General features: G+C 44.4%; 3 protein-coding genes across 6 annotated transcripts in view; all 3 read right to left on the reverse strand.

The window, feature by feature from the left end:
• Positions 1-5,205, reverse strand: part of KDM1A (lysine demethylase 1A) — a 28,220-nt gene extending 23,015 nt beyond the window's left edge. For both annotated transcript variants that reach the window (XM_056508888.1, XM_056508887.1), the window contains exons 1-2: positions 4,878-5,205; positions 1,522-1,687 (exon numbers count right to left, since the gene is read on the reverse strand). In XM_056508888.1, the coding sequence (XP_056364863.1) occupies positions 1,522-1,687; positions 4,878-5,162 (451 nt within the window). In that variant the 5' untranslated portion in view covers positions 5,163-5,205. The remainder of the gene's footprint in view (positions 1-1,521; positions 1,688-4,877) is intronic.
• Positions 5,206-6,917: 1,712 nt separating this feature from the next.
• ZMPSTE24 (zinc metallopeptidase STE24) lies at positions 6,918-16,091 on the reverse strand. Its single transcript, XM_056508891.1, has 10 exons — positions 15,630-16,091; positions 14,338-14,484; positions 13,108-13,194; positions 12,369-12,485; positions 11,908-12,060; positions 11,408-11,549; positions 11,003-11,163; positions 9,514-9,618; positions 8,687-8,830; positions 6,918-8,380 (listed from the first exon to the last, which is right to left on the reverse strand). Exons 1-10 carry the CDS (start codon positions 15,744-15,746, stop codon positions 8,156-8,158), a joined length of 1,398 nt encoding a protein of 465 aa, XP_056364866.1. The 5' UTR covers positions 15,747-16,091; the 3' UTR covers positions 6,918-8,155.
• A 2,063-nt stretch (positions 16,092-18,154) lies between these two features.
• Positions 18,155-23,396, reverse strand: part of RLF (RLF zinc finger) — a 35,548-nt gene continuing 30,306 nt past the window's right edge. For all 3 annotated transcript variants that reach the window (XM_056509076.1, XM_056509077.1, XM_056509078.1), the window contains one exon: positions 18,155-23,280. In XM_056509076.1, the coding sequence (XP_056365051.1) occupies positions 18,568-23,280 (4,713 nt within the window). In that variant the 3' untranslated portion in view covers positions 18,155-18,567. The remainder of the gene's footprint in view (positions 23,281-23,396) is intronic.

The following is a 23,396-nucleotide window of genomic DNA, read 5'->3' on the forward strand; positions in this document are numbered from 1 at the left end:
AAAAACCTTTAAAATTACAGCAAGACTAGCTACAGAATGACAGCTTGAAATGTCTTCTTTCTACTTTACTGCTTCATGCATATTCACAGAATTTCTAGGAATAGAGAAAATATATGATGATCTGAAACCTACTCATTTCTAGGCAGCTAGATACAGCCTGTTTGAAAATTGATTGTATTTAGATGGCTAAACATAGTGCTTGCAAAATAACTGTCTATCAGCCTGCTGTGTGTAAAGAACAGCATGATTTAAAACTGCTCATCTTCCATGTTTATTCCTTCATGGGACAAAATCTGTTCCACTGTACTTCACTGATTATGCCTCAAACTGATTTCAATACTCATTCTTAAAGGTACAAAATGGAATCTAAGAGAAATAAAAAAGTCTCTTAATACTAGGTCTCAAGGATTAAACACAATGTCTAAGCTAAATTATATTGTAAGTTTAAAATACTTGCTTAATTACACCTATTAAAATTCCATTTTTGTTATACCAGCTACAACTGGTGTGAAGGATTTTTATCACTGCAAGTATTTCAGCCAAGCATTTGAGCTACAGTATTCCTGTATCAAGGCAGGAGCCAACAGCTGCAACAAGGAGAGATTACAAGGGCAAATTGTAAGAGGTATAACACACCTACAGCTTTTTATATTTTTTCTGCAACTGAAGGTAGGTATCCCCAAGCTAACATCAGTCCTATGTTCTCAAACCTGCCAGCCAAAAAGAATATTAAGGTAACTGAAGACTAACAGTGACTCACATCAGTGATGAACCTGCAAAGATTCAACCACTAGATTTCAGCTCTAACACCAGCTAGTGCACGTTACCACATGAAATCTCCTGACCCTGAACTTTGAAAAGCATGACCTAGACAGCTGAGTGCCACCCCACCAGCAGACCTCACTAATGCTGGCAGCTGTAAACACAATGGAGGTAAAGAATGGGGTACTGCTACTACCACAAATTTCAACAGCTGCCTCCTGAACAAGACTGACCAAAAAACTTCTCAATGTAAAGTGAACCTCTGTCTAAGCTAATAAGGAAAGCACTGAAATTTAAGCAAACAGTATCCAACCAGAACTTAATATTAGTTTAAAGCCACAGGAATCACAGTAGTTTAAATCTGTTCTTCTGCATAAAAAATCCCCCATAAACCCCACCTGTTTTATCTCCCATGAATAAGTGAATGTTCATAATGAGCAGGTGTGGCAGCAAAGAGCCAGGGAGGCAATTCTGGTCAATAAGCTCCCAAAGACAAGTCAGTAAGGATCATGAGAATCTAGCACAAGAGGTTTGGCTTCATTTGGAATTACATTAATGCATATTCCTATCTTTATCAGGCTGTTCTGCATTTCTCCCTTCCTTCCACGTATGAGGCCAGCAAACAAAACACTGTAGAACAATTATTCAAAACCAGATTGAAACCAGACATGGGATTCATGATGCCACACCCAGCCCTACCTAATTTCTGTTAACAAATCAGGTAAACAGTTTCAGAGGAGGAGGTCTCTTTCCACTCACCAGAGGGCTCCTCTGGCTCACTTTCATTCTCTTCTTCTGCAGGAGCTGGTGGAGGTGGTGGGGGCAGTTTTTTCTCTTTCTCAGCTTTAGCATTTCTCTCTTCTTCAGAGTAATACTCATCTTCTGATAGGTTTGCAAGACTCTCATCCATCTCTCTATACTCGACCTGTGAAAAGCACAACAGAACATAAACACACTGAAGATGCCTGGAAGCCAGGTTACTAACATTAATGTTAGTAAAAAAATTGCTAACAGTTTAAAGAGAAGGCCTGAGTTACCTTATGTGCACTCTTATGCAGATACCATTTTATAAAATGCAACAAAGCTTAACAAGTTCCAAATGCCTTTGCCTCCATCTGAAAAAAAATCTTCAGCACCCCATAGTAGGAGCTTTCTACTCCCATCAAGCCCAGTTTATGTGTGTGATATTATCATTTAACCTATTTGGTTTTCTTTCCTTCCTTCACATCTCTGCCAAGGGACAAAAAACAACCTCTGTGTCCACTCCATGTGTTCAAACTTGAATTTCATCTGCTAAGCACAGATGACCAGAAGTGTACACCAAGATTTCCTGCAGAAATCCCACCTGTGCCCTGCATGCTTACTGGGAGTCTTGTGCTGGTACAGAGGCTCACAGCTGCTTCCTCTCCAGAATGGCCACACTAGTGGCTCCACACAAGAAACATCCCTTCCCCTCATCCCCCCTAATCTTTATTGCCATGTCTTGTTCTGTTACTGTTCTGTAAAAATAAATAAAATCACCAGCCAAAAATTCCCCAAGTTGAAGGAACATGGAAACTCCAAGAACTAGCCTGGAAGGGCTGCATCTCATACTGCTTAGTTAATCAAGCTTTAATCCAAAGAAAGAAAGTTCTGGATACTGCTATTGAATTTCCCTACTGACTGGAAAGGAAAAAAGCACTTCTCAATATGCAGCCATGGGAATAATAAAAAGAAAGCAGCTAGTGATCCTCCAACATCCAACAGATCAGCTTCCACTAGGAAATGACAAAAACAACTCTGGATTCCTCACCAAAAGAAAAAAAATCCTTCATAATCCAAGTTCAGTCACTAAAAAAGGGCAATAACAGGCACAATTCCAAGTACCTTTGGGAAGCCTGTGTACAAGAAACCCTGGATTCTTTAGGACACTAACACACTCCATGATCTGCTATCTTTTAAATATTTACATTTCACAATGTCCAACATATTCAGTTTTCCACACTTGCACATCCAGGACCTTCTGTGAACTCCCACTCTGAAGCAAGTGACCACTCAGCACATCCATACATTACCAGGGATATTTGAAGCCACACACAACTATTGTCCAAAGGCTCTTTGAAGTCTCCAATTCCCTTTAACCTTCCACAACTTTTGAAAAATATTCAAGTTCAATAAAAAACCCTAAGCTTTTCCCTAGACTTATTTTTAACCTAGATACCCTCCCAAACTAAGCTCACACCACAAACACTCATGGGAGGTGACCTCATGCTGGCCTGAGTGCTCAAGGTGACAAACACCCTTTGCAGATGGGTACTGTCAGTGCAAGGAAACACCAACACACAACCCACATAGAGCAGTAACTCCTACTAGTTAACAGACCACTATAAAGAAGGAATGCTGAAGATCCCAGAATGGTCTGGACTGGAAGGGAGATTCAAACCCATCTCATTCAACACCTTTCACTATTCCAGGCTGCTCCAAGCCCTGTCCAATGTGTCCATGAACACTTCCAGGGATGAGGCAGCCACAGCTTCTCTGAGCAACCTCTGCCAGGGCCTCAACACCCTCACTGTAAAAAATGCCTTCCTTATGTCCAGTCTACACCCATCTTATTTTGATTTAAAAGATGCACCAGACTGACCTACCCAACACCTCCTATGTGTGAAGGACAGTCCAGTTACCACATCACATCACACAATGGCTCTGAAGAGCCACATTCAATGCCACAGGACAAAACAATTCCAAAAAGCAATTTCAGCTTCCATGTCAAACACCCCAACCCCAGGCACAGTCAAGATCTTCAATACCTTCTGAAAGAAGGTTTACAAGAAAAGGTTTCACGAAAAACAAAGTAATGTTTTCATATATTCTGAGCCACAGATAAAAAATGACATACTACAGACTCAAACACTGGAGAGCTTTTACAGCTGTTAGATTTCATTGTTAAACCTCACCCTTACACAGCCTTAACTCACCAATGGAGGGAAGGTGAGGAACAGTGGACTGAGCACGGACTTCACCTTCACAACCTGCAAAACCAGCATCATCCCACACACGAGCCTCGAGAGGCTGCATCCATATACCACAATAAGAGCAGAATTTGCTGATAAAATAGAAGCTCCTGAGCACTCCAACGCACTGTCATGGATTTGGGGAGATTTTACTGCTCGGTATCCTGTCAGGAACCGCAAAAAGTTCCTAAACAACAGCAGAAAGCTCTTCTTTATGACAGGTCACGAGTCCTCCCCAGAGCCAATGAAGGTGGGCTAAGGACAAGAAGAGATCGTGATCTTCATCTGAAGCCAGTGCGGCTTCCTGCGCGCCCGCGTGTTCGTGCTTATCACTCAGGACAGCGGAGCCCTCGGCCCGGGCATGGACCCGCTCCCTGGGCCGGGCTGGTGCCGTGCTGAGCCCCGAGGAAGGGCCGGCCCGGTGCCCGGTGCCGTGCTGAGCCCTGAGGAAGCGCTGCCCCAGCAGGGCCGGTCCGTGCCGTGCTGAGCCCCGAGGAAGGGCCGGCCCGGTGCCCGGTGCCGTGCTGAGCCCTGAGGAAGCGCTGTCCCAGCAGGGCCGGTCCGTGCCGTGCTGAGCCCTGAGGAAGCGCTGCCCCAGCAGGGCCGGTCCGTGCCGTGCTGAGCCCTGAGGAAGCGCTGCCCCAGCAGGGCCCGGTGCCGTGCTGAGCCCTGAGGAAGCGCTGCCCCAGCAGGGCCGGGCCGTGCCGTGCTGAGCCCTGAGGAAGCGCTGTCCCAGCAGGGCCGGTCCGTGCCGTGCTGAGCCCTGAGGAAGCGCTGCCCCAGCAGGGCCGGGCCGTGCTGAGCCCTGAGGAAGCGCTGCCCCAGCAGGGCCGGTCCGTGCCGTGCTGAGCCCTGAGGAAGCGCTGTCCCAGCAGGGCCGGGCCGTGCCGTGCTGAGCCCTGAGGAAGCGCTGCCCCAGCAGGGTTCGGTGCCGTGCTGAGCCCTGAGGAAGCGCTGCCCCAGCAGGGCCGTGCCGTGCTGAGCCCTGAGGAAGCGCTGCCCCAGCAGGGTTCGGTGCCGTGCTGAGCCCTGAGGAAGCGCTGCCCCAGCAGGGCCGCCCCGGCCCGAGCGCGCCGCGCACGAGGCGCCAGCGGGCCCGCACCCCGAGCGCCCCACACCTACTTTGGCTCGCTTGCGGCGGCTGGTCCTGCGGCCCTCGGGGGTCTCGGCGATGCCGGTGGTTTCGGCGCCGGGCGCAGGGGCGGCCCCGACGGCCGACGGCTCGGACACACCGCCCGGAGGCGAGGCCCGCGGCGGCTCCTTCTTGCGGGGCGTGCGCTCCGAAGCCCCGCCGCTATCCGAAGAGGAGCCCAGCGCCCCGGCGGCGGCGGGCGGGGGCACCGGCGCCTCCGGCCCGGCCTCGCCGCCCGCCGCCACCTCCGCGCCCTTCTTGCCGCCCGCCAACATCGCCCCCGCCGCACAAAGGAGCCGCCCGGGGGCTGCGGCCCCAGCCCGCGTCACATCCGGGCCGCGCGCGCACCGGGGCGGCCCCGCCGGCAGCAGGGGGCGCTGCAGCCCCCGGGAGCGCCTGCGCCGCAGCGCCCCCTGCAGCCCGCGGGTCATCCGCGCCCCGCGCCCCCCGGCGCCGCCGCCGCTCCGCGCCCCGAACGGGCACAGCCCCCGAACGGGCACGGGCCCGCTCATCGCTCCGGGCCCTGAACGGGCAGAGAGCTCACACATCGCTCCCGGCCCTGAACGGGCACAGACTCCGCTCATCGCTCCTGGCCCTCACAAACGGACCCCGCGCACACAGCGCTCCCACCGCCCTCCAGCCTGCACAGCTGCTGGTGACCCAGCGCAGTAAGGAGCACTGTGGCCATAACAGTCCTGCGTGAACAAATGGAGGCCCTTGAAACGCTTTGAAAGGGAGACGTTTATGCCGATTTCATCACAGAATCACACAATGGTTTGGATTGGAAAGGACCTTAAAACTCATCTTAAAGCATGGGCAAGGACACCTTCCATTAGACCAGGTTGCTCCAAGCCCTGTCCAACCTGGACACTTTCAGGTATGAGCAGACACAGCTTCTCTGGGCAACTTGTGCCAGTTTCCCCTTAGTAAAGAATTTCTTCTAAATATCTGATCTAAATTCACCTTACTTCAGCTTAAAGCCATCCCTCCCTGTCCTGTCACTCTAGGCTCTTGTCTAAAGTCCCTCTCAGCTCTCTTGGTGCCCCTTTAGGTCCTGGAAGGGGCTCTAAGGTCTCCCTGGTGCCTTCTCTCCAGGTGAGCAATCCCAGCTCTCCCGGCCTGTCTCCAGAGCAGAGGGGCTCCAGCACAGGGAACATGTCTGTGGCCTCCTCTGGACTCACAGGGGATGCCAGAGCTGCAGGCAGCTCTGCAGATGGGGTCTCACCCTAGCAGAGCAGGGGGGCAGAATCCCTCCCTTGTCCTGCCCATCCCTGGGGGGATCAGCCCAGGGCACTTGGCACTGACAATTGCAGTGCTGAGAAGCAACTGGAGCAGAATGGAACCAACTGTGAAACCTTGTTCAGTAGTTATATATGAAATCCTGCTAGAAGAACTGCAGAGATAACTGAACACTGAGGGGAGAAAAGGAAGTATCAGGCAATTGCTATAAGAACACTATCTTTGCCTGTGAGCTAGGTATTTTAAGTATTTCATGTTTCTGTAGGAACTGGCATTTCCTTTGTATTCACACTTTAATCTCCTTCTATTTGCATTTACCCAAATTTCTGAAATAGCCAGAAAATTAATTTTTAGCTTTTACCTAATGGATGAGACAAATTATTTTCTCAAAGAACACTTCACATGTTTTCCATAGCTTTACATCAGCCAACATCTCATTCAAAACTTTACACAGTTATTTATTCTTCTGAATTGATAGATTCAAGTTACTGCTTTTATTTTTGAGGGCCTTTTATTAAATACAGTGAACGTGACAATGTATGCTTTCCAGATTTGAAAAAGTGTCTCCTAAATCCATATCTATAGTTTAGCTCCATATTTGCTGGGGTATAAACACAATTAGAATAAGGCATACAAAGGGCTTTCAGCAACATCTTGTTTCACCCAAGACATCATTGTGCCCATCATCTTATAAGGCATTTTTCCCTATGATCAGAAAAACAATGCAATCTAACAATAAAATATATGAGAATATTCTGACATGTGAAATAATGACAATTTGCTTCAGTGACTTCTCTCTTTGTACAGAGCTGAGAACTTTTAATTTACTGCAGATAGAAAATCTGATTTTTATATGGAGTATGTATATTCAGACTGGTTAAAACATTTGTATGCACATGCAAACTTATATTTTATTTTTACTTCAACAAAAGTAAATATAATCCTATTTTTCATCAGAAAAGTCTGAGATAATCAATGCCAAAGCCATTTTCATGTTTACCCACTTTGTTCTTCAATAACTGACGTGGGCAAAATGTTTCCTGGGCTTTTTATATGTAAGTATTTTTATATATAAGAACAATGATGAAGAATAAGTATGCCAACACTACTATTTCAGCTGGATTCATATTAATGAAAAACCCTCAATGGAATGCAGGATAGGCCTCCTCAGAATAAAAATGTGGCTCTGATATACTGGCTGAGTGACTGGACACTTCCATATACACAGAAAATCTAGGCAAAGTACAACAAAAATGGAGGAATTGAGATGTGGAAAAAGTAACAACAAGAGAGAATTAGTGATTTTCTCAAACATGTGGGTCCTGCTCTGATTCTCTGTAACATCCTTCCATACCCCAGCAGCACTGTGGGCAATAGAAGCAGCCTAATCCACTATAATGCCATTAAATACCACCTAGTGCTCATTTTCAAGGAAGACATGGTACATTTTCTCAGCTATAATTCATCCTTCTTCCCACACTTCAGAGAAAGAAGGTTTTATTAAGTAGCATTTTTCATTATGACAGACATGAATGCAGGAGAAAAGCCTGCAGCTGCATTCAGCTTTTTAAAACACTGGCAAGCACAAATATCATTATACAGGAAATCAAGTCACCCAAAGCCTCTTCACTGTGAAGAGGGTGAGACTGGGAAGGTTCACAGAATGCTGAGAACAGAAAAAGGATCAAAAACAATGTTCAAGGCATACACAAACCAAAGAAAAAGGTGCTTTGAAGTCTACACTTGTTTTCCTCCCTTTAAAAGTCTATACTATGATATGGAAATAAAAGTCATTGTGGTGGGTGGTGGGGGGGGAAGGTCTTCACCTTCACTAACTGAAGTTCCACAGTTTTGTTTTTGTTAAAAATAAGTCATTTATAATTTAATACCTGTTTCAGGATACTCAGATCTGTGGTGCTGTTAACAGCGCACTTAATTTGCATTATCCATTAAAAAAAAAAATTAAAAAGCAGCTCTGAACTTTGCTTCTGAGATGGAAGCACTGTCTCTGAACCAGCAATCTTTGCTGTCACTCTTGCTTTGCATCTTTCAAGGCCTGAAGTCTTTCTAAAAGGGGTGGGTGGGAGTAATGCCACATTGAAAAGATCCAGTCAGAAACAGGGAATCCTAAATTATCTTTGTTTAGCTTGATCAAAGCAGAATAGAGGTCCTTGGCCTTCCCAAGTTCCTTGGCAAATGCATCTGCTTGAAACTCAAATCGTCGGCTTAATACAGTCAAACAAAATGAGAGAACCTGTGGAGAGAAATGCATTAAAATTACTTTAAAATTCAGCTATCTGCAAATTCCTTCAGTGGCAGTAAATACTAGCACATCTAGCTTCCCACATCCCACACATTGCTGTGCCTGCAGACTGATCTCACTAAGCTTTATCCAAGCCACCCCTGAAACTGGGAGTGTTACCCAAATGCAGCACTGAGCCTGGTTATCAAAATGAGACACCCAATACAGCCCCTAGAAATTTCAAACTTCCCCTGACGAAACAGAATTGTTATTTAAATAGGATGATACCTCAGTGTCTATGTCTTGAAAGCAATTTACCTCATTGTAAGGTGAAAAAATGAACTGGAAAATAATCATCAAGCCTATCAGGGTAGGCTGGGTGTCATAGAAACCAAATGCAGCAAAGAGTTCTTTCTGACCAATTAGCACAGCAAACAAGAAGAAGCAAAGGAAGGAATTCATCTGGAGAAAACAAAAAAACATTCTTGATTAAGATATGTCATTACATAACATCACATCATAGATTGGCACATGGATGCCACTGTAAAAAAACACATAGATTATTTTTGAATACCCTAAAATACAGAGAGGAACAAACAGCTGGTCTTTACCTGCTTTCTAAAAATGCAGCAGCAGAAGAACTACTATTTTCTGTCAGTGAGCAAAAAACAAGTAATGAAGGGAGATGAAAAAGCAAGCAGAGAGGTGAGAAGAGTGTCCAGAAGAGGTTCTGAAAAGTTTAAAACCAAACAAAATGTGTCTGTGCTGTTTTGTACTTCTGTTCCTGGAAACAATCTGTGCTTCCACCTAAGCTGTGCAGTGTCATGTACAAGCTCTGGCTTTGCAGAGCCAAGAGGCAGGATCATGCCTTACCAAGTTTTCTGGAGGGGGTGATTAACTCTCCATGTGGTTGTTTGGTCTTTCTAGAGTAACATGGAAGGTGCCAGAACATTGTTTGTTATTGAAACACGTGGAACAGAAAAGAAGGATGGCTGTGATCCAGACCAACTTTCTGTCACACAGCATAAGTATACCAGATGAATGCACACTAACAAATCTGGAAGAGGGCATTTGGAAAGAGCTGTAATTAGAGATGCTCTAGGAAAAAGAAAAAAACAAAAAAAAACCAGTTTGAAATAATTTACCTGGCTAATGATTATATTTTTGACAGTATGACCTAGTTTCCAGTGACCCAATTCATGACCAAGTACAGCCAGAACTTCTTCATTCTTACATCCTTGTTTCTTATTCTGAGGGAATAACAAAGCAGAATTATTATCAGGTATGTCTGAACACAACCAAATACATTTCTTACTCATTTATTGTTTTTTTTCCTTGATCACTTAAGTGTCCCTAGATCAGGCCAAACCAGAAACACACATATCATTTCTTGCTGAGCCTTTTTCATGAAGATACTTACACAAATATAACCTTTTAAGGTTAAGAAGATTTCTACTATGAGGTGGTGTTCTCTTATTTCTATGTATGCAGATATACTGATGCAAACCTGAGAGAACAGTGTAAGATTTGCCTTCCAAACACTCTCCTATCCCTTCTCATCCCGTTTCTTTACTCAAGCAAAGCACTAGACTGGAAAAAAAAGTATTCAGAGCTGCAGACTTTCAGAGGAGAATTGAGAGCAAAGCCCTGTTCGTACTTTCCTTCAACAGTCAACATGCAGCCTTCCTCCCAAGGTAGAACTGTTCCTTTTTAAAGGAACTGTCCTCTTCAAAAAGCCCTATGATGTGCCTTAAAGCTATAATTATGCAGGACATCTGCACCTTCAAAGACCCATTAGCAAGTCAGAAGCAAACACAAAGGCTGAAGAACCTGTTGAAATGGAACACAGACTCTGATTATGACTGGATCAGGTGGGTTCAACATCCCCTCCTCCACCACCCACTCCTGAAGTATTTGCCAAACAAAGCCCTGGGCACCATCAACTTGGTTTCAAGGAACAGAAGCTGGACTAAACAACAATCTAGACATTGGCCTAACCTTAGGCTGCACAAGACCGTTTGTTTTTCTCAGAAAACCTCCTTCAGGTTATTCAGAAAGTATTCTATTAGCTTTAGTCATTTCTATACTCTTCTGAGGCCACACCAGCTGTTCCAGCAGACTCATGATGTGCAGCTGCACATCAGAAGAGAGGCCAGTGCCAGGCCATCACCCTGCTCTTGACCAGGGCATGGGAGGATGCACATGTGCAATGTGTCTGTACCTCCTGCACCAAAAACTCTGCATGCAGTAAAAGGCACACAACTGACACACTATGAACTAAAAGTACTTCCTTCATAGGGAAGCTTTGGTATGGCAGTCCCAAGAGAAGAAGATGAGCTAAAACCCTGAACAGGTCCCTTATTCAAAGAATTATTGGGAAGACCTAGTTTTTGCATGCAGAGAACTAATGTTTTGCTAAACCTCTGTGGATTTTTACAGTCTGTGGTGCTATCTGCACAACTCACACAGCCCCAGAAATTCCAAGTAGCAAACCAGGCATACTTTGGTGTTGAAATCATTAGGGTTTGGGTTTTAGCAAATTACTCAGGACCTTCCTTTAAAATACATTAGAAAACACAAGGGACTATCTCACCAAGAAGTTAACATAAACAACACAATGAAAGACAAACTCACTTTGGTTTTAGACTTTGTTTCTTCATTCTCACCATCTTCTCCTTCTGCTGGTTCTTTGTTCAAAGCAGAATATTCTTCCAGGAGTGTGTCAAAGAGTACTATCCGCTTGTTCTTGAAGAATCCATAGAAATAAGCATTGCTGTGGGAAGAACGCTTCGAACCTGATGGGGAAGATTTAAAGACCATGATGTGAATAATCCCAGGCACTGAAGCCTGTACAGTATGACACAGACCAGGATGAGTTCAGGCTTTGGGCTTCAGGAAAATGCTACAGACATTGGCAAGTATTGCAGTGTCTGAGCAATGCAAGCAACTGCCCTACCACAGCATCCACAATCAATGCTAAACCCCCACAAATTAAAAATTACAAAGCCTTTTTATTTAAAAAAAATAACAAAACCTCACCTTCAACAACATACACTTTAGTCAGTGGGAAGTCAATGCTTTTTGCCATTACTTCAATTTGCTGCTTGAGCTCTCCCTCCGGAAGTGGAATGAATTTATCAAACAAAGGTGCAATATAGTCTGCATAGATTGTAACAAGCACCTGCAAACACACACAGATATCAACAACAGAGCATGCAAATGTGTTCAGTACTAAAGGTGCAGCAAAAAGTTCAAAAAGAGGGCACAACTGCAGAAAAAACACTTGATAGCAGAGTCCTGTATGAAGTGGGATCTGTAGCCAGGCTCTCTATGGGCTGATTTGTCTGGTGCCCAGTCCACAGCTCAGACAACTAATATGAGCTATTATTCCTGAACAAGTACATTGAGAGCAAGACACTCTGTTAAAGTTCTTAGGAGGTTTAGATTTTTCTTCATTTCCTTTCAGCTGTGTTTAGCATGCTGGGCCATGCCCAGTAAGCTGGAGTCTGTAAGAAACCCAAATTTCTACTCATACTCACCAAGGAAACAACTAAAGTGAAGAGCCAGGCATAGATAAAAAAGTAGTCTCCCCCTATTTTAATAATGTAAAGTAGAAGGGATGTCACTGGCAACAGAATACACTGAGTCACAACAAACTTCTTGATAGCATCCTTAAAAAAAAATCCCAGAGTCTGCAAAAAAAGGATAAATTATATCAGTGATGTGTCAGTGTAAATATTAATATGTCATTCTGGTTAGTGAACTGATGCCTTCAGTTAAGACAAATGGCAAAACAGCAATGCCAGTGTCACAAGAAAATCACAGTCAGTCAAAAAGGAGCTCTCCTAGTAGCTCCTCACAAGCACATGCACTCAAGCCCATGCAGATGCACTCCTTAGTAAGGCCTGACCCAAACCATTAATTTGTGCTGCACATTCATTAAAGCACCAGTCTATCTAATGTCAACCAATTTGGTCTGTACAAGTGCTCTCTGCAATACCTGTTGATTGAAGCCATGTTTCTCTTCTATGACAAATGTATTATATAAACTCCATGGGAGACCAGTCATTGCACTGAAGAGGGTTGCAAGCAGCAGAAATACCAATGATTGAACAATCTAAAAAACAAAACAAAACAAAACCACCTGATATTTACTGATCCATACTAACAAGTATTCTGGGTGCTAAAAATGGCTTTTAGGTCAGTGGTGTAACTAAAACCAGTTAGAAGATGATGCTAGATAAATTCACTTGTTCATCATGAATTAACTTGTTCATGATGACAAATTATTGCTCACTATAATACCTTACTAAGGATTTGGAATACAAATTTGGATACCTGCCTCATCCACAGCACAAAGGTAACATAAGCAGTAGACTCAAGTTTCTTATCCTTTTAGTGTGCAGGTAGGTCCTAATTCTAGGATTAGTAAAAAGGAAGCACCCGAATAAAGAGCTCCCAAAAACCCAGCCCACCACCTCATTTGACTCAAGCAGATACCAGACTTTGCTTTTAACACATAAGGCTGTTTTATTTAGTAAGCTAATTTAAAAGCAAACTAATTTACTGTTACCAGTTCTCAGAATCACACAGTCATTGTGTGCACCAGAAAATATCTGCTATTTTTACTGTATTGCAGGTTAGCTAAACCTCACTTTTAACTAAATACCAATTTAAAAATAAAAATTATTATTGCAATACAGACCAAATACTTCCACAGAAATTTAAAGTCTACTTACCTCATATTCTGGTCCAAACCCAGCATGACCAGAGATTTGACCAGACACTTTCCATAGAAAAGGAATTCCTCCACAGAGGAGAATCATCTTAAAAACAAAACCACATACCACAGAGGCAGTATGAAACACACTGTCATCTTAGTCTACTAAAATTTCAGCATGATAAGAACCTTTTAAAGGTGAATAAGACAAGCTTTATAATTAGATTTTTGCCATCCATCTGATCTTAACAGTGATAAAACAAGCCTGGAACATCTGGCAATAATTAATTTTTACTTTACAGAAGTAGAGAGCAGGTAATTATTTTTTTTCCTGTGAAATACTAGCATATCTCCAAGCCTATTTTCTGTAGACTTTGCCTCTGTATTGGCACAGACATAAAGTGTATCTTCAGAAGACCTTAAAGCTGGTGTGTCCTGTGGTTGTATGAACACATACACATGTCAATATTGCAGCCACCCTCCTCTCCTAGAGCAGAGCTTCACCTGTGTTCCCTGCCCAGAGAAAAGCCCCAGTTTCACTTCAACTACTGGAGTTGCTACAGCCATTTGGAAGAAAGCTTCATGGTCTCCTCCTTGTGTCTGCTCCCACAGGTTCATCATGAAGTAGGATCATATTTCAATTTTACTTTGCAATGCCAGGCACTTCAGGATTCCTTTTTGTGCTACTAATGAGCAATGCATTTCAGCAGTGAGTTAGAAGAGGTTTCTCTTCTCCTAAGACTGTAAATCACACACATAAATATTTTGTTCTAACTTAATGGTTCTGTTTTTTCATATATATGAATATTACTTGCCCAGTGTAATTTTTCTTATACTTCAGAAGTATCCATTGGTACACTCCCTGTTTTTTTTACCTTCTGCTTAAATTTTATCTGAAAATTAAAGCAGTTGCATTTCTCCAAAGATAGGGTAAGGCCTGTATTTTAACAATTTAAAATAACTCTCATGCTGCTTAATTATTTTGCAACTGAAACTATTATAGAACACAATTGAAATGTAAGTTAACACTGTAGTTCTGCACTATGACTCAGCACTACAGAAAGAAACTACATTCTTTCTGAATAATTACTTCTTTTTGTGTAGCAAAACCAGCCACAAACACAGAACATAAATGTCAGTGTTTGCCATACAACACCAGAATGCCAGTGGTGCAGCTGCATGGGATCACTAAGAACCAAAGTACTTCCCAGTTTGAGTACATGAAAAATACCATATCCAAGGTACTTACAGTGCCCTCAACCTCTGAATAGAGGCCTGACCAAAAGCTGAAAGTACTTTTGTCCAGCTGATAGAGACGAGATTTTTCAAATGTTTCTGAGTCCATGATCTGTCCCAGTTCCTGTGGTACATGTGTTGTTGTTCTGTACACCCGCCTCTGAAAAATTGAAGACAAAACTTAAAGTCTACACCTAACACTTTAAATGAGATAAATAAAACTTAAAAGTGACACATAAAATGTCATGGGCCACCTCAGAAAGTTAAAAAAAAAAAAAGAAAAAACAACACACAAAGCAATAAATAGTCCTAAATTCTGGTTTTCTATCGAGTTCTAAATATAAAACTGAGGCATAATTATTATGTTGTAACCAGGAACTGAATTTCTGGCTTAAAAACTTATTTAGAATAGTTCAAATACAGATCACACAAACTGATTTTTCCACAGGATGTTACTGCACCAGTTAACGACTAAGCTGATTTTGAACCCAAACACCACATCCTCCTATGCAAACCATGTGGCTTCACCAGAATAAAGACCTACTGGCTGCACAAACGAAGTGATATTTCATTTTTGGTAAAAAACTTGCCACTTCAAAAATTTTTAAAACTAAAAGTCTTTTCCCTCAGCTATCTTGTTTCAGTACACTTACCCATTCTCTAAGGAAAAGCTGTCATATTGTCACTTCAAAACATTCTCCCCTGTCTGAGGATCAGGCTGCACTGTCCCCGATGCCAGGGCTCAAACACCCCGGTGTGTGGCTGCTGCTGGACCTGCCAGGTGTGCGGGCGAGAGCCGGGACTCGCTCCCTGCTCTGTGCTACCCCGCAGTAAGAGGGGCTGGATGTGCCTTCCAGGGCGGCTGGCGCTCGGAGGGTCCAGCATCGCCTGCTCGGGGAGGCGCCGATCCACGGCCTGGGCAGCGCTTCCTTCCTCCTTCCTTCACCGCTTACACTGTGGTTATTTCAATCGCGCGTTTTCTCGTTTTTGCTCGTTTTGCTGTCCCGGGGAGGAGCACGGAGCTGCTGGGGGTGCTGGGCCGCCGCTGACCCACCGCACTCACCCAACACGCCGCAGTGAGCGGTACCACCATCCGCGACAGCGCGCTGAGGCCGCGCCGCGGGACAGGGACGAGCCCTCCGAAGGGAGGTGGCAGGCTCCGCATCGCTCGGCCCCGGCCCCGGCCCCGGCCCCGGCTCCAGCACCGGCTCCAGCACCGGCCCCGGCCATTCTCCACGTGAGGCCGGGCCCGGCCCGGCGCAGCCCCGGCCCACCAGCGACCGTCCCCGCCAGAGCCCCACTGACCTGCCGGTGCGCCAGAAAAGCCTCCCAGAGGTAGACGGCCCATGAGAAAAGCAGGACGGAGCAGAAGATGCGGCGCTCAGCCGGCAGCTCTGCCCACAGGTCGCCGGACAGCGCCATGGCGGCTCCACCCGCCGCACGCTGCGGCGCCGCCTGGCGGCCGGAGGAACCGAGGGCGGGGCGGGGCGGGATCCGTGAGGGGCGAGCGGCAGCGAGGGGCGGCAGTGAGGGCCGGGCACTGTGAGGGGCTGCTGCGGTAGGCACCGTGAGGGGCGGGGACCGTGAGGGCCGGGCTCCGTGAGGGGCGGCCGTGAGGGGCGAGCGGCAGCGAGGGGCGGCAGTGAGGGGCGGCCGGGCACCGTGAGGGGCTGCTGCGGTAGGCACCCTGAGGGGCGGCCGCCGTGAGGGGCGGCTCGGGCTCGGCCCGGCCCGGCTCGGCTCCGCCCGGCTCGGCTCGGCACGGCCCAGCTCGGGCTCGGCTCCGCCCGGCTCGGCTCGGCCCGGCCCCGCCCGGTTCGGCTCGGCCCCGCCCAGCTCGGGCTCGGCTCCGCCCGGCTCGGCTCGGCTCGGCCCGGCCCGGCTCGGCTCGGCCCGGCTCGGCTCGGCTCCGCCCGGCTCGGCTCGTCCCGGCTCCGCCGCCCCAGACAAGCCCTAGCGAGGATCTGGGCAGATGCTTAAATTCTTTTAGTTCAGTATAAATTACTCAGACTGCGGACAATAATGCATATAAAGCCTCGTTAGTACTTGTCCAAAACCTTTTACAGAAACACTGTACAAAAATTAACACTGACTCCTGCAGTACTTGGTGATATATTTAAAGCCGAAACGCGCACCTCATTTTTAGTCTTCGTAATGCTCTCTAAGGACAGCACAGCGCTGCTGAAACCCAGAGCCGGCAGCACTGGGGACAAGCAAACCATGCAGAGCATAGGGACGCTGTGATCTGACAAAATGCAGTTAAGGGGGTGTTAACATTTAGTCACTTCTAGATGCAGCGTTTTATTTGATCTAATTTCTACCAGTCTAAAGTATAACAGAACATGTCTATGGATTTTTAGTCATTAACTTTTAATAAAACAATGCCAACTTAATGTTCTCGTTATCTGTCAGTTACCTTTTTTAACTATGTAGAAGAATGACCTGTCAAATATATTGAAGCCCAGCATTTTCTGTAACAGAATACATCCCTGCAGAGGAACAGGGGAGATGAGGAACTGCTGACAGCTCTGCTGATGGCTCTGCTATAAAGACAGAAGTCTGGAAGGTCTCTCATTGACTTGAAATTAAAGTCTCCAACTCTCAAGACATTTCCTATTCATGCTGACCATGAAGGGACAGGTTCCTCCGTGGGATACTCAAACCCTGAGAGGGTAACGGGGTCTCTGGCCCAATACCTGAAGCAGTCATCACATGTTTATTAGGTCTGCTCTTAAACTCTTTTCCTGCTTTGAGATATTGAAGATTTAAGTATGTTAAAATATGACTCAAACTTGACATTAAAAGGTACTTCATTATTCTAGAGAGATAAATTACTTTGGAAGTTATTGAAGGCTGTCTGATGTTGCAGTATTTGAACTTCTGACACAACTTTCTTCCATTTTTAGGACTTTGTGAGAGGATTGATGCACCATATTTCTTTCATTAAAAGACACAGTTTAGAGAGGATATTACATTAAATGCTAGGCAATAAGCTACAGCTCTCTTGCTTGGTGTATGATTTTTAACCTAACTTTTAAGGATGCCCCAATAACTTTCTTTTCCTAAACACACTACAAAGATGCCATTTCTGCCTAACTTTGGTCATACCACAGTTCACTAGACAGTTTGATAGCTGCCATCATTCCAGCTCCCAGCCAATACTCATGCTCTGTTTTAAACATTTCCCAAAGTTTTTTCCATTTCCTTTCCTCTAAGGCAGATCTAAGTATAAAAACCCAGAAGCCCCAACAGCACCCAAGCCCTCAGTCAGTAGGAAGCTGTGACTGCTGCTTGCTCATCAGAATCTCCATGGAGATGGGGGGGACAGCGATTCTGGGCCTCATGATGTAGCCATGTGTGGCAAGAAATGTGATACAGAATAAGAAAAAGAACTTAAAATATTAGCTGACTCTTGTGGTGAATCATCCAGCTAGCCCTTCTTCATTGTCAAAAAAGCTAACTGGTACTAAATGTATACTGGTACTTTAATGTGACAGAACCTGCTTGGAAGTCTGGCAACACCCATCACATGCTCAGGTGGTGCCAGACAGTCTCACAAAACACCCTCTGCCTTTAAAGGAACAAGGACTTGCTCATACATAAATATAATTAGTAAGCCTGTAGTAATTATAGTTCTTTCAAGTCTGAAAAAAGCACAGAGAATGTTGTAAAATAAAATGTAATACTTTACTTTTCTGCATCTATTTTATCAGTCTGATAAATTATCTACAAATGCATAAAACTTAAGCAACACTGTCCAATGCACTCAGAATGGTCCCAAACTCAATTACAAGTAAAGCACATTAAAGATTTACTGTACAGTAAACAAATGGGTGAAAAACTGTAATTTATTGAAACTCATAACTCAAAAAATATAAGATGCTGTAGTGTACAATATGTTACACAAAGCACCCTGGGGTGCACATTCAAGTCAAGTAATAACTCCATCGCCCCCCAAACCCTGGTACCCCAGTACTTGTTCCATATACAATCATGCACATTTACTCTTCAAGAGGAAGCCCCCAGTATTCTGATGTGTTAAATAGCACCAAAATCAGCACTGTTCATTGAAAAAAATGGGGAGCTAAATTAACTTGGCCATTACTTTTGACAGATATTATACATTCATGGAATTAAACAGTCAAAACTAACCTAAAAAGTGTGTACTGTAACAATTACTGTTCTAATTTGAAGTTCTCCCCGTACAGCAGTAGTGGAGGCTATCTGCTCTAAGCAAAGCTACTTATGTACTTCCTACACACAGCTCATCTGCCTTTTTTGTTGGAAATAAATCTATGAGAGGTGTGGAAAACTTGGATCTTTCAAGAACAACTACTGGTCGTAAGTAATGCAGCTGTTTTAAGGCAAGGTCTCCACAGTCCGTTAGGGCCTTGTCCAAGATTGCCCTCAGATTCTCTAAGGAAGGGGCAGATGAGGACTCTGACAGCAAGGGCTGGATCTCTGTTAGCTGCCCAGGATTATTTGGGGTTATGATTACATTTTCATCACTTACAAAGTTGTTTACTGGTGTATCCCCTTGGCTGTCTCCCTCATTCTGCAATGCTTCATCTACTGGCAACTGCTCAGGAGACTCCCATTCTACCACCTCATCACAATCGTCATCATCATCATCATCTTTTCCCTCACTTTCCTGAATAAATTTTAAAAATGAAGACTCAAATCCCATTGGTTTATATGTCTTTAAATCAAATGGTTTGGACACAGGAGGCTTTTGAAATTTATCTTTTGTAGCACAAAGTACATTTCTTTTTGCATTCTGATTAACTGCACTATGTTGACATCCTTCTGGGTCTTTCTCTCTTGGCAACTCTAATTGTAAACTGGAGAAAGAAGAGCTATTCTCTCTTTCACTGCTTTCAGAAAGATCTTCAGTTTTACACACAGCTGTCTCCCTGGTGTTAGGCTCTTCAAAACAGGTGCTCTTTGAACTGTGGTTATATTTTAAAGTGCCTGAATACACAAAGGCACTGGCATCACAATTCACACTACTCGGTGGGCGTTGGTTTAGGTCTTCATTACTCACATCTGGAGGATCACAGGCAGGGTCTGGAACAAGGGCTTTGTCACCCTCCTGCACAGGCTCAGAATTAGCTGATGTATCCTCATTAACTTCTTCATCTTTTTTATCCAAGTCTGAAGCTGTGTCAGAGCAAGACTGCTTTTCAATCATGACTCCACATTTAACACAGAGAACGAGTTTGTGCAGGCGCTGCTCGATGTACATGTTGGTCATCTGGTGCGTGCGCTTGTAGTGCCTCACGATGCTGCTCTCCAGTTTGACAACAGACAGGCAGCCCTGCACCATGCAGGGGTACTGTGTCTGGTTAGACTTCTCTTTGCACATTTGTAGGGCTTCCTCTTTTGTTTTGAAATTCAGCAGTTGCTTTTCTTTGCTTCTGCTAATTCTTTTAGTTTTTTCTTTTAATTGCTTCCCATTCTGCTTGCTTGTGTCAAAGCTGTCTTTCAAATAATTTTGCTCATTTTTATCTTCATTATCTTCCTCCTCTTTCTGATTTCCAAAGAGACTATCATAATATTCACTGTGTCTGAAATATACATGTTGAGAGTAGTGACTGTAATTTGTGAAAATTCGATTGCAGCCATTAAGGTCACAATGGATTTCAAAATCTTTGTTTAGTTTTTCTTCATTGGCATGTTCTTCTATTAGATGCCGTTTAAGCTTATTAAATGTATAAAATACAGCATGGCAGTGGGCTTGGTTACAAGCAAATCTGGCAGACTCAGCTTCAGAAAGCAGTTTTTGATCCTCTAAGATTTCATTGTGGAAGTCACTACAATGTTTAGAAAGAGCTTTAGAACACAGAAAACGCTTACCACACTCTTTGTGTTTGCATGCAAATATTTTTTTACATTTGACAAGTTCCCTTTTTGTTCTTGCTTTATCTTTTTCTAAGCAGAGCTGCTCCTTATTGTACTGGTGAACAGTTCTGTAATGGCGAATCAAACCTTTCTGGTTTGTGAATGCTGAGTTGCAGCTTTTATGTATACAATGAAATGGTTTGTGGTACTTATGCAATATGTAACATAAGTTTCCTTTAGCAACTGTTCTTTTGCTTCCTCTTCCCTGCCTTGCTTCCAGTTCTTCCCTATGACTGTCCAGAGAAGTTATGTTAGATGTTTTTCTTGTTACTTCATTGTCTGTCTCCTCGTTGGACTCCAAATCAGTCTCAGAAGAGCAATCTTCCTTTTTTGTGTGACACAGCTGCTCAGAGTCCGAATGTCCAGAGAACCCAATGCTGTTTGCACAGGCAGGCATTGGAGCAGTGCTATTCTTATGCATGTCTTCTGTACATAAACCTACATGATCAAACTTTTCACTAGGACACACCTTGTGAGCCACCCTCTCACCAATTTGATGTTTGTTTCTATAGTGAATTCGAAGATGTGTTTTTCTTGTAAATGATCTTTGGCAAATATGACACTTAAATGGTGAATATCGATGCTGGAACATATTTAGTTGAAGGACCATTTCCTTTGAATAGTTATGCTTTTTAACATAATGCATTAAGAGAGCTTCTCTGGTCACAAACTCACATGTACATCCATGACATTCACAGAAAAATGGTTTAGCTGCCAGTTGAGTAAGGTACTGGCTGGGTAAATTATCTTGCTCTTGAAGGTGAAATTTTGAGGTAGTTTCATCAGCTGACTCAGAGCACTTGGAATCCCTAGATGAATAGCCCAGAAAAGATTTCTGTCTTGAAGAATTCTGAATGCTAACATTTTTTAAGCTTAGATGTTTCAAGCCTAACATTAGCTCCCACATGTTATCTTCAATATCTGGTTCTCTATAACTGTCATAGAAAGATGTTTCTGGGGAAGAAGGACAAGTTTCTTCCTTCAGGCCACTGCTTCCTTTAGCATCTACAGCACAACACAGGCTTTCTGGAGAGTCAGCATTTGTATCAGAATTATGACCTAACTCTGGACTCATATCTGTAGGGGATTTACTGTTCTGAGCATCATTCAAGAGGTCAAGAAAGTATTTAGTTTTCATTTCCATATTTCTTTTACCTTTGAAGTTGTATGGATGGGCCCTTCGAAGATGTTTTTGCATACTTCTGGAATTTTTGTGGGTGGAACAGCAGCCTTCAAAACCACAGGAAAGATTTTTTTCATCAAAGCAAACTGCCACATTGGAACATTGCTGTTTCATATTTGCTGGATGGAAGACTCCTTCCTGGGACATGACAAAACCTGGAACTGACTGGTTGTGAGCCACTGTTCCAAGCAGCTGTGGCGATGTCTGACCTTGGCTTACTGCAGCCCTGTGCTCCCCACAATGCAGGCTGCAGTTACTCTCACTGATTAGATCTTCACTGTCAGAGAGAGATTCTTCCTTCACGTGTGGAATTTCCTGAGAGCCTGAGGGATCCAAGCTATCATTCAGATTGGAACTTTCAGATTGTTCAAGCAGCTGAGACTCTGGAATATACCTGGATTTTTCTTCCGAAACCAACCCTTCAAGGTTCAGCGCTTGCTTCCCTTCCCCATTTGACACTTGGATATCATGTGCCGCAAGGTGATTCTGAAATTCAGTTTTTGAATAATAAAACTTCTTGCAACCAAAGTAGTTGCAGGTGTACGAGGCATCTCTGAAGTGCTGCGCCTCGTGATGGTACAGCTGCCCTAAGTCACTGAAAACAATGTTACAGCCGTTCAGCTCGCACTTGTAGCGCAGATCGTCGTGCGTTTGTTTGTGGTTGAGCAGCTCGTTGACGGAGCCGAAGCGGGCGTAGCAGTCCATGGACACGCACATGTAGGGCTGGGGCCCGCAGTGCACGCGCTCGTGCTCCCGCAGGTGGAACGACGTCATGAAGTGCCGGCGGCAGAACGCGCACTTCTCCCGCCGGTTCTTCATGTCCAAGTAGTGTTTTGCATTCTCGTCGTTGTTCTGGTGTTCAGCTTTCAGGTGTACACTCAGGTACTTGAACTGCTTAAATACTCTAGAACAATCAGTCCCAGGACAGGGGTAGATGTCTCTGTCTTGCAGCTGGCAGTTTTCCAGTTGGCTGAATGTGACGTATTCCTGTGAGTCGTCGTCAAAGCTTTCAGGGAGCTGTGCCTGGTGGGGCCTTTCTGGAAACACCGGGGGTGGGCTGCTGGAAGGTGCTGCCTTTTGTGGTGATCTCTCTTTTTTCAGAATTATTTTCTTTTTAGGTCTGTGTGTTCTGCTAGGTGGCATCTTAACATGTTCCATTACATGTGGTACAAAGAATTCCTTTCTCTTGAACTTTTTTGTGCAAACAGGACATGTATAAATACCATCTTCCATGTGCATCTTAGAATGATGCAGTATTCTGGCCTCTATACACTCCCTTTTGCAGAGCACACAAAAAAACTTGTATTGAAGCCATCTCTGGTATCTTTCTGAAGAACCAATTGGTTTTTTTACTCTTGCTTTTTCCTTAGGGTGGCTCATTGTGTCTTTCCCATCATAATATCTGTGTTCTTTTGTCTCATCATAGTCACTAAAGGAGGTTTCGAACACGTCGGTTTCGTGGAGTGACAGATGACAACCTGCGTCATCCTCGGAATCAGAAGCTGCCTTCCCTAAGAGTTTATGACAGTGACGTTTCAAAGTCTTCCAGTCCCAAAATTCAGGATCAAATGGCCAATATGCTTTCAAAGCTAACAGCAGTTCACAGCGGAGCGAGTTTGGAACCAGTGCATTTTCTTCATCAAATTTTTGGTCTGGCTGCATATAGAGCTCTTCCAAGGCATTAAATCCACTCAAAGTTGGCTCAAGTAAGAATTCTGTGAGCTGGCAGGCTCTTCTAACTTCAAGGTCTTCTGGTAAAAGGCATGCAATTGTTTTACACACTGATGTCTTCATTTCATCACTTCCATTGGACCTGATCTGAAGGGCTCTCACACATAACAACACAGACACAGCAAGTCCTGCTTCCTCTGCCTGTTTAAAGAAAACAGAGATTTTTATTAGTATGTTTTATTAGTATCTATAGGCACTTAACCAGAAAGTATGAATAACCAAATGAGCTATGTTTTTTTTCTGTTCAATAGAATTAT

The sequence above is a fragment of the Oenanthe melanoleuca genome, chromosome 23 (assembly GCF_029582105.1).
Source record: "Oenanthe melanoleuca isolate GR-GAL-2019-014 chromosome 23, OMel1.0, whole genome shotgun sequence".
NCBI lineage: Eukaryota > Metazoa > Chordata > Aves > Passeriformes > Muscicapidae > Oenanthe > Oenanthe melanoleuca.

Coding starts and splice junctions, on each gene's coding strand:
- ZMPSTE24 (XM_056508891.1), bottom strand. CDS start 15,746: ATGGCGCTGTCCGGCGACCTGTGGGCAGAGCTGCCGGCTGAGCGCCGC. Junction 13,195..14,337: donor ATTCAGAGGTTGAGGGCACT/GTAAGTACCTTG, acceptor TTTGTTTTTAAG/ATGATTCTCCTCTGTGGAGG. Junction 11,164..11,407: donor TAAAGTGTATGTTGTTGAAG/GTGAGGTTTTGT, acceptor CTTCCCCATCAG/GTTCGAAGCGTTCTTCCCAC.